Genomic DNA, 13,127 nt, shown 5'->3' with positions numbered 1-13,127 from the left:
ATGCTGTCTGAAGGGACTTACCCTCAACTTAGGGGTCACAGCATTTTAACAGATAAAGACCACCAAACATGAGCCTATGATTCCAAATTCCAGAAACACCCAAGGAAACAAGAGCCATGAACAGGAGACAGGAGAAACCACAAATAGCAGAATTAGATATCCAAAAAGCTTAAGATAATGATTTATCAGATGAAGTAAATTATATAAATGCCTAGAATATTTTTTTAAATACACATAAGAACATGAGTAAAAAAGATTTTATCCACAATTAAGCATAATTGAAAAGAACCAAATAAAAACTTAAAAAAAATTAAAATACAATACAAATTAAAAATAAAATGATTTATTAACAATTTATTCATACCTGATGATAATTGATCAACTGATTCTAAAGAACTTGCATACAGTACAATACAAAACAATAGAAATGGTAAAGGGAGGTTAAGAGACATGAGAAATAGGGTCTGTTATACATATAGTTGGGATTTGTTGACTTTCAATAACAAATAAGAAATAAAGTCATTTTCAATCAAATAAAAATGGAGTTTACCATCATCAGATCCTGTGAAGGTCAGATAGGCAAGAAAGCATGAAAAGTAAAGAAATTTTTAAGCATGTGTGAAACTAAACCATACTGATTGTGTAAAGTAATAAGGATTCCATATTGGGCATTAAAAATAAAGATACAAATAAAACACTGTTACACATAACCTCTAAGACAGGAGCATTCTACAGGACTTGTTATTCAGTAGAAGGGAAAACATAGATAATCTTTAAGCTGTGTTCAGTGTACATGGTAGAACTGTTAAGGATAACCACTAAGAGGATAGAAATAGTGTTCATAACTTCTATGATAATACAGGGGAAAAATTATCAATCCAAAACATACAAGAAATTATAGGGGGAAAAGAACTTTGAAAACAAGCAAGATAAAATCAATGCACAAAATAAAATGTTAGAAATATATTCAGATATATTTAAAACAAAGAAATATATTCAAATACATGATTAATAACAAATATTAATATATAGATACATTAATTATATATTATAATAGTAATTATAATAATAAATGATAATACATATTAATGAAGATTAAGAAGCAAAACTTGTTATCTTAACAAAAGTGATACAAGTATGGTTTGAAAAAAAATCCAGTTGGATGCTATTTATGGAGACATTCCTCATATCTAAGGATATAGACTGTTTGAAAGTAAAAAAATGGATATACCAAGCAAACACTAATACTATATTATTTTTTGCCTCCTTCTTTTAAACTAAGGTATAATTGACCTATCACATTATATAAGTTTAAAGGGTACAACATACTGATTTGATACATTTATACTGCATTTTGGAGTGTAAAATGGTTTATCCACTTTGTAGACTTTGGACATTCCTAAAACAGTTGAAGGTGCAACCCACTTCTAGATACACACACCACAGGGAATTACACTTTCTCTGCATTCAAGTATACACATACAAAAAAGTTCAGAGCAAAGTAAGAGTGAAAAATTGGTAAAAAATGAACTGCCCATCACTAGATGATGTATATAAGCAAATTGTGGTGTAGCCATTGAGTGTAATACTATATGACACTAAAAATGAATGAGTAGGAACTACATATGTTCACAAAATAAAATTGAGGACCAGACGCCCATAAAGATTATGTTGAGCAAAACTAAGTAACTTTCAAAAGAACTCACAAAGTTTATATACAGTGTGATGCTATTTAAATAAGTTTAGAAAGCAGAATAATGCTAAGTCTTGTTTAGAGATCCTTCCATACTCGTGCAGTAAAAACAGAGAAAAGCAAAGGACTGATAAGTTCACCATCCAGCACTGTGGTCACCTCTTAGGAAGTGGGCAGGTGCTGCAGTTAGGGAGTGGAGGGGTTGGGGGAGGGAGTTGAGAGGGACACCTGCACTAGTAATGTTTGATTTTGTAAGACGTAGCCAGTGGACACACACATATCTGTTTCATTCTTTACATACCATTTTTTTAGGCCTGACAATTTTTATAATATTCTTTTAAATACTAAGGAGAAAATGTGTATGGAGCTTGTCTACATAACATGAAATTAAATACGAACACACACACACACACACACACACACACTACCTCAATTTTAAAAACTTTATAACATTTTTGAAGATGTATTTGAAAAAAATCTCATTGCAAGTTTACTTTAAAGAAATCTTACTTTTTTCCCTCAAATCTTTTTATTTATGCACTGCTTGGTAATGACTGGCTGTTTTAATGGAACAATGTTAATCTATTTTCTAAGCAAAAAGGCTGGTGATACAAATTCTTGGTATCAAAGATGGCTGAGGAATGTGAACACTTTTTCTTCTCCTGTGAAGACATTTTTTTTCCTTAAGAGCCTATGACAAACAATTAAAAAATACCTCATTTAAAAACATAATTTAGATGTTACAAAAGAACATCCTACGTAAGAAGAAAGATTGGGCAATAAAAATGAAAATACTTAAACCACAGTTGAGCTGTAGCTTTTTAAACTTACCCCAAAATCTGATGAAAATTTTGTTCTGAAGTTTTCATTCCCAGGAATTCCTCCAAGATAGTAAACAAGTTGCACCATCTAGATCAAGGGTCTCGAATATCTCAGTAAATTTTTGTGACCCCAAAGACCAAAAGAAAACTTAAGAGTTCACTTCTTTGAGTAGTTAGATCATGGCAATCATTCAGAACCTTGCTTCCTAAAGAAAAGTGGTGCAGTCTAATGTTGGGGCTGTGAACTGCCATGAGCTAGTAGTTCAGTTTGTCCAGCAGATGTCGAGTAGTGCTGTTTCCCCTGAAAATAACTTCTGGAACCCCATGGATTTGCTGCAGCACCCGACGAAACTAGATAAAATACCCCCCGACACACACACCACATGCACCTTTATAAGGAGGGCTTTATGTTCCCTTAAATTCATGGCGATCTCTTGTCGCTGACTGCAGGAGAAACCTTACAAGTGCTCAGACTGCAGCAAAGCCTTCAGCCAGAAGCGAGGCCTGGATGAACACAAGAGAACGCACACCGGAGAAAAGCCTTTTCAGTGTGATGTGAGTTTGGTTTCTCTTTTCTTCCGTCAGTGTCCTCCAGTGACAGATGTGTGTGTTGTGTGCATGTGTGTGAGTAAGGCATCTGTGCACCTGGGTGTGTATGGATGGGTGTGTGTTGTTTTGCAGTGCTGGTCTTTCTGTTAATGCCTTGTGCTGCCTGCATCTTTTGATGTAATCCATATAACCACTTTGTCATAATTTTGTTCATCCTAGTTTACTAGCAGCAGATTAACCGATTTTCTTTAAGGCACATTTGCACTCAAAGTTTTAATGCAATTGAGTTGTTTGTTCAAGGTATAAACTCATGATGATTCCAGGCAGCTTTCATATGTCTGCCCAAATCTTTGACAGGTTAGTGGCAGTTAAACCAGAGATTTACCAGGCCATAGATATTACTGATTTTGCTACAGCCAAACAATGAGTTTCTAAAACATGAATGAACTCCTTTGTTTAAATAATGTTGCTAATTGTTTAGATTTTCTGTGTATGACATTTGAATTGAAAATTATCAACTTAGTTGTTTACAGTATTTATGAAAGGAAAAATACTACCACACTCAATAAAATGAATCTGAATGTTAATCTAGGAAAAAAATGGTTTTTCAATGAACAGTGTCACCATTCTGTGTAAGATTGACAGTTGATAGAAGATGACACAGGCTTTAGGGAAAACACTTGGATGCTTGTTTCTTATACAAAAATAGCAAAAAGAGTATTAATGTAGCTCAATGTAAGAAGAAACATTAAAGTTGTACTGTGTAAAATTGCACAGTACAGAATGCTCTTTAAATGTGGAGGGAAACTCGAGTACTTAGTCCCATTGGCATATCCCAACGGATAAGTGTAGGGTAAGCAGTCCACATGAAAGGAAGCTCACAAACACAAGATGTTTTCCTTGTCCTTCCATGAAACTTTGGTGGTAAGGTTAAGGCAACAATGTACTCCCAGTGGGCTTACTCATAAAAGTACCTTTATGAACAGTGAACTTCTTTAAGGCAAGAAGTATCGTAGAGAAAGAAATGTGCACATGTAGAACTCGATCCTGAACTGGAGGTACAGCTCCTGCTTAATAATTTCAGTTGGCTTAGTAAGTCAGTGCTTTTACTGGAAACATTTCCATATAGGCACAACCTCTTTAGATTACTTAATTGTACAACTGCACAAATAACTGATGGGAGATAGAAATTAAATATTGACTGTGTACAGACATCTGCCTATCATCACATTCATTTCAACTTTCATTTATGCTAGATATTTTTGTTGAGTACTTTCTAAGTTAAACTGGACCATGATGTCATTTTTTTTTAAAAACTATAATGTTACAAACATGATTTTTTTCCTTCTATTCCATCTACTTCTATCATATTTTCAAAACTCTCTGATCATTATCTGTGGCCCAAACTAGTCCATTGACTAAGATCCAAGTTTACTGCCTCCCAGACCTCCTTGAAATGCATGCTGCTTTGTAAAGGACTGGCTGTCTTTGTTCCAAAATCTTACCCTCTTAACCCACTCATTCTGAATAGAAGTCATCCTTTCTCTCTCATTCCCAATCTTCCTCTTTCCTGAATAACTCTCAAATCTATTACTTCCTCTCAGTTTCTTTTCCCACTAGCAGTGCACAGCCTGGCTCCTCCCTGTGTTTTATTACATTCAATCTCCAATGTGTGCGTTCTTTACCCTGCCAGGGTAATGTTTTTGTTTTTTTTTTTAATTGAAACGAAATTCACAGAATGTAAAATCAACCATTTTAAAGTGAACAATCCATTGTCATTGGGTGCATTAACAATGTTATGCAACCATCACCTCTATCTCCTTCTAAAACATTAATGTCCCAAAATAAAACTCCATACCCATTCAGCAGTTAATCCCCTCTCTCTCCAGACCCTGACAGCTACCAGTCTCCTTTAATTTCTACAGATTTACCTATTCTGGATATTTCATGTAAATGAATCATACCATGTGTGACCTTTGTGACTGGCTTCTTTTACTTAGCGTAATGTTTTCAAGGTTCATCTACATTGTAGCATGTATCTGTACATCATTCCTTTTTATGGCCGAATGATATTCCATTGTGTATACCACAGTTTGTTTATCTCTCCATCACTGATGAACATTACGTTGTTTCTGCCTTTTGGCTATTGTGTATTGCTCTGTGAGGAACATGTGCATAAAAGTATTTAAGTACCTGTTTTGAATTCTTTGCAGTGCTGGGGGCACTTGGGTGTCTCAGTCAGTTGAGCATCTTACTCTTGATTTCGGCTCAGGTCATGAACTCACCATTCTGAGATCAAGCCCTACATTGGACTCTGTGCTGGGAGTGGAGCCTGCTTAAGAGTCTCTCTTCCCCTCTCCCTTTGCCCCTCCCCCACTCACTCATATGCATTTTCTCTCTGTCTCTGTCTCTCTGTCTCTCTGTTTCTCTCTCTCTGTCTCTCTGTCTTTTTTTAAATTTTTTTTAACGTTTATTTATTTTTGAGACAGAGAGAGACAGAGCATGAACGGGGGAGGGTCAGAGAGAGAGGGAGACACAGAATCTGAAACAGGCTCCAGGCTCTGAGCCATCAGCACAGAGCCTGACGCAGGGCTTGAACTCACGAACCGCGAGATCATGACCTGAGCCGAAGTCGGACGCTTAACCGACTGAGCCACCCAGGCGCCCCTGTCTCTCTGTCTTAAAACCAAATTATTTTGGGTATATACCTAGGAGTAGAATTACTGTGTCATATGGTGATTCTATATTTGACTTTTTGGGGAACTGCTATACTGTTTTTCATGGAAACTGCACCATTTTTATATTCCCACCAGCAATGCACAAGAATACCAATTTTTTCCACATCTTTGTCAATGCTTATTATTTTCTGTTTTGTAAAATTATAGTCACCATGGGGCATATGAAGTGATATCTTATTGTGGTTTGGATTTAAATTTCCAAAAGGATTAACAATACTGAGCACCTTTCTATATGCTTGTTTGTTGGAATTTGTATTTTCTCTGGAGAAATGTCTGTTCAAGTCCTCTTCCCATTTTAAAATTTTGTCTTTTTGTTGTTGAGTATAAGAGTTCTTTGTATATTCTAGATACTAGGCTCTTATCAGATATATGATATACAAGTATCTTCTAAGTTATCTTTTCACTTAGTAATAATACCTTTGATTCATGACTTTTAATTGTTGAAATCCAATTTATGTGTTTTTTTTTTTTTTTCTTTTTCTCAGCATGGTGTTGTTGTCAGATATAAGAATTGCCAATTTCAGGGCCATGAAGATTTACTGTCATGTTTTTTTTTTGTAAGAGTGTGATAGTTTTAGCTCTTACAGTTAGGTCTTTGATCTGTTTTAAGTTAATTTTTTTGTATATGGTGTGAAGTAGGGGTCTATTCTTTTGCATTATTTTGCAGTTTTTCACCTTTCCATATGATGTTAGCTATGAGTTTTTCATAAATGCCCTTTATTATGTTGAGGAAGCAACCTTATCCTAGTTTTCTAAGTATTTTTATCAATACAGGTTGTTGGATTTTGTCACTGGCTTTCCTTCATCAGTTGAGATGATCATTTTTTAGTCTTTTGTTTATTAACATGGTTTATTACATTGTTTGATTTTATGTGAAACTACCATTGCAGTCTGAATAAATCCCATTTGGTCATGACTTGTGATGTTTTTGTTTTTTTGCTTTTTGTCTTTTTGTTTCTGTTTTTTGCTTTTTGTTTTTTTGTTTTTGAGAGACAAAAAAGAGAGAGAGCTCACGAGCAGAGTAGGGACAGAGAGAGAGAGGGAAAGAGAGAATCCCAAGCAGGCTCCATGCTGGTGTTGAGCTCAAATCATGAGATCATGACCTGAGCTGAAATCAGATGCTTAACCGACTGAGCCATCCATGCCCTGCCTTTTTTTTTTTTTCTTTATTCTTTTCTTTCTTTCTTTTTTTTTTGTTGGCAATCCTTTTAATATACTTTTGAATTTGGCTTGTTGGAATTTTTGTTTTTCATTCGTTTGAGGATTTTTACATCTATATTCAAAAGGGATATTGGCTTTTAGTTTTCTTTTCTTGTGATATCGATTTCTAGCTTTGGTATTAAGTTAATGCTGGCATCACAGAATGAATTAGAAAGTGTTCTGTCCACTTCTATTTTTGGGAGAGTTTGAAGGGATTAGTGTTAAGTCTTTAAATGTTTGGTGCAACTTATCCATGAAACTATCTGATTCCAGACTTTCCTTTGTTGGGAGGTTTTTTTTTTTATTATTTAAAAAAATTTTTTTAACGCTTATTTATAATTGAGAGACAGAGAGAGACAGAGCATGAGCAGGGGAGGGGCAGAGAGAGGAGGAGACACAGAATCTGAAGCAGGCTCCAGGCTCTGAGCTGTCAGTACAGAGCCCGATGCAGGGCTCGAACTCACGAACTGTGAGATCATGACCCGCGCCGAAGTCGGACGCTTAACTGACTGAGCCACCCAGGCGCCCTGGGAGGTTTTTTATTTGATACAATCTCTTTATTTATTATTGGTCTCTGGAGTTACTCTATTTCTTTTTGAGTCAGTTTTCGTTATTTATGTGTTTCTAGGAACTTTTCCATTTCATCTAAGTTATCTGATTTGTTGGCATACAGTTCATAGTATTCTCTTATAATCCTTTTTATTTCTCTGGGGTCAGTAATAATTTCTCAATGTGATTGTTTCAGTATAAACCAAATCAGGTGCTTCTCTATGATAGTATCTCACAAACTGTAGGGTAAAATCCACCTTGCCACTTGATGGAAAAAATTATTCTGGGTTTTGTCAACTGTTATTATTAATATGTTAATAATTTCTTATCTGTCAGTACTTTGCATTTTGTTTGTACTGACACTTAAAGTTTCCTGAAGCAGCGATGCCATTTTGCATTTCTGTTTCTTGTTCCTTGTAGCTTCATGCACTACTTCCTCTGCCTGGAACGCCCTCCCCATCTCTTGTACCCACTGCCTGGCATTTACACACACACACACACACACACACACACACACAGATATATGACATTTGAGTGGTACTTGAATGGCATTTGAGCAAAACTGTAAAGAAGAAACTGATACATGTTGATCTCAGTTCTTTACAATTTTTCTCAAATACCGCTTCACTCATCAACACTAGCCCCTTAGACACAGTCATTCCATGTGTACAGCTCCCTGAGCGTGCCATAGCTATTGAACTGTAAATATCTTTGCTACTATCCCTATGGTGATGACTTCCAAATCTCTCTTTCTCCTGCCTCGATCTCCCTTTTGAACTCTAGGCAGATGTTTTGAGCCGCCTGTAAGACATTTCCCCTGGGGCACCTGGGTAACTTACTCAGTTTAGTGTCCAACTTCAGCTCAGGTCATGATCTCATGGCTTGTGCGTTCAAGCCCTGTCTCAGGCACTGTGCTGACATCTCAAAGCCTGGAGCCTGCTTCGGATTTTGTGTCTCCCTCTCTCTGCTCCTCCCCAGCTTGTTCTCACACTCTCTCTCTCTCTCTCTCTCTCTCTCTCTCTCTCTCTCAAAAATAAATACACATTTAAAAAAATTTTAAGAGACTTCTCTCCTATATTCCTTACTGAAATCAATATTTCCCCAGCCAGCTTAGTTGCTCAACATATTCCCTTTAACTATACATCTCTCTGGGTCTCCTGAATGGTTCAGTTGGTTAAGCTTTGGACTCTTGATTTCTGTTCAGGTCATGATATCACAGTTTGTAAGATCGAACCCCACATCTGGGTCCATGCTGACAGCGTGGAGTCTCCTTGGCATCCTCTCTGTCTCTCTCTCTCTCTCTCTCTCCCTCTCTCTTTTTCCTCCTTCCTCTCTCTTTCTCTCTCTCAAATAAATAAACTTAAAAAAAAACCTATACATCTTTCTGAGGGCTTCACCATCTCCAAATAACCAAAACCAAAGCTCTGATTCTCATGCCAGACACTTTTTTTTCCTTAAGCCATGACCAATAGCATCAACTAGTCAAGCTTCTATTGTGGGGAAGACACAGTGATCCAGTTTATATATATTCTCTCTGATCTTCACTACAACCCAGAAATATCTAGGTGTTATTTCCACCTATATGAAACAACTGAGGCTCACTGAAGTGTGTGACTTGTCTCTTTCCTTCCACTTCTAACTGGCCGAGTCAGGATTCGAGGGTTCAAGCTCATGTACCTGCCATTCAGACACAGTAATTCCTGAAAATCTTTCTTCCTCTAAATTTCCACCGCCCCTTCACTCCTCTCTTTTTCTCACTCCTGACATCCAGTCCAGTAGTAAATTCAGTTGGCTCCATATTTAAAATAAATGGAGAATCTGAACACTTTTCACATCTGCCCAGCTACCAGCTTAGTCTCCTTTAATAATGAAACAGTTTCTTAATTTATCCTGTCTTTGCTCCTGACAGAGTCTTAAGCTTACCACCCAGAGTGTCCTTTTTAGAACCTTTGTCAGGTTTTATATATTATATACATAGACTATATATTTACTCATTTGCTCAAGCCTTCCAATGGCTGTCTATCCCATTTAGAGTGAAAACCAAAGTTTACCATGATCTGAAAGTCCTTACAGACCTGCACCCCCAACCCTCCTGCTCCAAGCACTGACCTTCACTACCACCTTCACTCACCTCACTCTGACCACATCACTTCATTGCCATTTTTCAGACAAACAAAGCATATTCCAATGAATATGTCTTTGTATTTGCTGCTTCCCTGATCTGGGACACCCTTCTCAGAGAACTTTATGGCCTTCTCCTGTACTTATTTCAGTTCTGTGCTCAAATTACTCTCTTATTTCTATTACTTTCTTAACCTTCACCCCATATTCTTCTTCTCCTTCACGGCACTTATATCCAGTTGATATATTACATATTTGTTTGTTTAATTATTTATCATGTATTTTAAGCTTAATGACAACAGAGGTGTTTTTTGTTTTTTTTTTTTTCTTCTTCTCCTTCTTTATTGTTCACTGCTGGATCCCCAGGCCAAGAACTATGCCTGGCATATAAGAGGCACTTAATGAAGGTTTTTGAAAGAATGAATAAAGGAATCAACGATTGCTGTCTTTAGTTCATATCCAAATCATTTCTGGCTTGAAGTGTAATAATAACATTGGCCTTGCTGCCCCCAGTTTCATACTCTCAAGCTTGCTGACTAAATGATATTTGAGGGTTAGTCTCTATTTAGAATCCTTTAATAAATCCCCACCACTTGCAGAATATACTTCCAGTTTCTTATAATGATTACCAGGGTTTGGCTCTAGCCTCCAACTTTTTTTAATGTTTATTTACTTTTGAGAGAGAGAGAGAAAGAGAGCGCACAAGTGGGGGAGGGGCAGAGAGAGAGAGGGAGACACGGAATCTGAAGCAGGCTCCAGGCTCTTGGCCGTCAGCACAGAGACTGATGTGGGGCTCGAGCTCACAAATTGCAAGATTGTGACCTGAACTGAAGTAGGGCGTTGTCCAGACTTTAACACTAACTTCTTTTTCAAGTTGATTCTCTTATTGATTGATTGATTGATTTCAATTTATTTCTCTAATATTCTGTTTCTTCAGCCTTAGGGAACTGTTTTTACTTCCCCACATGAGCCTTGCTCTTTACAGCTCTGTGCCTTTGCACCTTCTCTTCCCTCTCCCCAGAATATCATTTCCCACCTTATGACATGACAACCCTCATACATCCAGGAAGACTTAATTGTGCTCTCCTATTCCTTCTTCTAGAATTATGTTCATGATATTGAAAATATTTCTCCTTAGGACTCTGGACTTCACAGGACAGGACAAGACTCTTTGTCATTCTGTTTCTAACTGAAGTGGCAGGGACATTGTATGTGATAAATATTTGTTACTGTAAGATGTTTGTATCGTGTTCTAGTATTATCTCTCAAGGTATGTTCTATTAAATGTGTTGTTTTACTTCATTTTAAAACAAAATCAGTTTACCTCTAGCCTAGAAAAAGACTAAATATTTTCCTATTCTTTTGCTTGTGAATTAATACTAATTTGGAGTAGGTTGAAGGATTGGATAAGAATCTCAGGTGGAAAGGAAGAAGAGGAAGCATCCCTGTTACACTATTTGAATTATTCCTTGCTTTCCCCTAATATTAAAATGACCATGAATGTCCTTACAGTTGGCTGATTTATACAGAACATCAGTTTGAAGTCTGTTAGTGCATTTAAGTTCATAAAAACATAGCTTTTAATGTCTAGGTAGTCACTTTCACAACTGTGACATCACCTGCTCTCTACTGACATTGAATCCTCTACCTGACCCTCATTCAAAAATCTGTTGGGTTGTTCTCATCCCATCTCCTATATGGAGCTTCTAGGACTCCCTATTTGAGAGCCATTGCCAATGACTTTAGCATCTTGTTTTACTTCCCTTCCATTTCTCTAGCTTGCTGCTGGTGTAATTTTCCCATGGTGACTGTGTAAATGAACTTGAACTTTGTGTCTCTCACAATACACTGGTGAGCTGAACTGAGAACCTCCTTTATTTTTCCAAAGAGGTTTTTATTTCTTAAAAATTGTATCAGCCAGACAAGTGGAAAAAGTACAATCAGCTTATATATCTTTGTTTGAAGTTTGAGCTTTTAATAATAGTTGGTCCTTGGGGTTACAAAAACTCTGAACCCTGACTGCTTGGGTTTAAACCCCAGAAACCACTTCCTAGTTCTATGACCTTGGGTAACCTGCTTGAGACACTGAAGTGAATGTCAGTTTCCTTCTATAGAATGGAGTTTATAGTATTAGTATCTGCCTACAAGGGTGAGGTGAGGATTGCACAAGTGAATTTTTTATAAGTTGCACAGAGTGCTTCCTGGCACATAATGAAAGCTGATGTTAGCCTTTCAACCTAGTCCCTGGGCCAGACACTGAAATGAAATAGTGAACAAGATATCAGGTCCCCTGTGCTCACAGAACTCAACATTCCTGTGGGGTATTGACATTGAACAACTAAACCTAAATAGATATCTAATTGCATTTTATGATAAAGACTGGAAACAATTTAAAAAGAGATAAAGGAATACTTAAGGAAGAAGTCTCTGAAAAAGTAACTCTAAGTAACCTAAAAGAGGAGGAGGAGTCAGCCATGGGGAAGATAACATTCCAGGCTCAAGGAACAGTACAAATCAAGGCCTGTAGGTGAGAATGAGCCTGGGTATTAGGGGAGGTAAAAAGGCAGGTGGAGCTGAAGCACAGTGAGAAAGAAAGGGTACAAGTGAAGTTGGAGAGCAAATTGATGAGCCTTTCAAGCATGCTAAGAAATTTATTTTGAATCTCATCTCGGTGGCAAGCCAATGAAAATTTTGGTATCTATTGTTCATTACATGGGGTTTCGAGAAGGAGCCAGAGAAATAGAAAATAAGGGATACATTTTAATTCTGTGCTATTTATGATAATCGATTTTAACAAATTTTATAAAAAAACAATTTAGAAGTTTAGAGTTTCACTTGAAAATAATCTCCATAGTCACCTTGCTTGATTTTTCTAGAATTATTCGATAGTTTTTGACATACTTATATTGCTCTTAGGGGTTTTACCTATCTATCAAACATGTATCTACCTTTCTTTCTTTAAGTCAACAAATATTTACAGAATTCTTACTCTTACTATCATGTTTCTTAGACTTGCAAGGAAACAGACATTTAAAGGAATTATCTAGTAACTAATTATATTTAAAGTAGGTATTATAAAGGAAAAGTAAAGGCTACCATGAAAGCACTTAACAGAGGACTTCTGGCCCACAGATCATACAGGCTTCCCTGAAGAATGAGTAAGAGGAAGCTACATAAAGAGAAGTGGGAAAGTACTGAGGCAGGAGGACCTTACATCTTCTATGTTAATTTAATATTTTAATTATTGGACTGTTCATATTTGTTGGGCCAGGTGGCAATGTGGCAGAGCTTATATGAAGTTAACATGTTAGATTCCCTAGTTAAATGAGTGTATATGATAAGAAATAAAGAATCAGAATTGTGGGTAGTAAACTTCCACTTAGGATGCTTAAAGCAGCATTAACCTTTCACTTCTCAAATGGGGCTAAATGGAAGGGATCACTGGAGAGACAAGTC

General features: G+C 36.7%; 1 protein-coding gene across 1 annotated transcript in view; it reads left to right on the top strand.

Annotated features, from left to right (window-relative positions):
* The window catches only part of PRDM5 (PR/SET domain 5), a 114,022-nt gene that overhangs the window by 100,134 nt on the left and 761 nt on the right, over positions 1-13,127 (top strand). The window contains exon 13 of the mRNA XM_049630048.1: positions 2,965-3,069. Coding sequence (XP_049486005.1) covers positions 2,965-3,069 — 105 coding nt within the window. The remainder of the gene's footprint in view (positions 1-2,964; positions 3,070-13,127) is intronic.

This window comes from Panthera uncia, chromosome B1 (assembly GCF_023721935.1).
Source record: "Panthera uncia isolate 11264 chromosome B1, Puncia_PCG_1.0, whole genome shotgun sequence".
Lineage (NCBI taxonomy): Eukaryota > Metazoa > Chordata > Mammalia > Carnivora > Felidae > Panthera > Panthera uncia.
The sequence above is the reverse complement of the archived record's forward strand: the minus strand, read 5'-3'. Positions and strand labels throughout refer to the sequence as shown.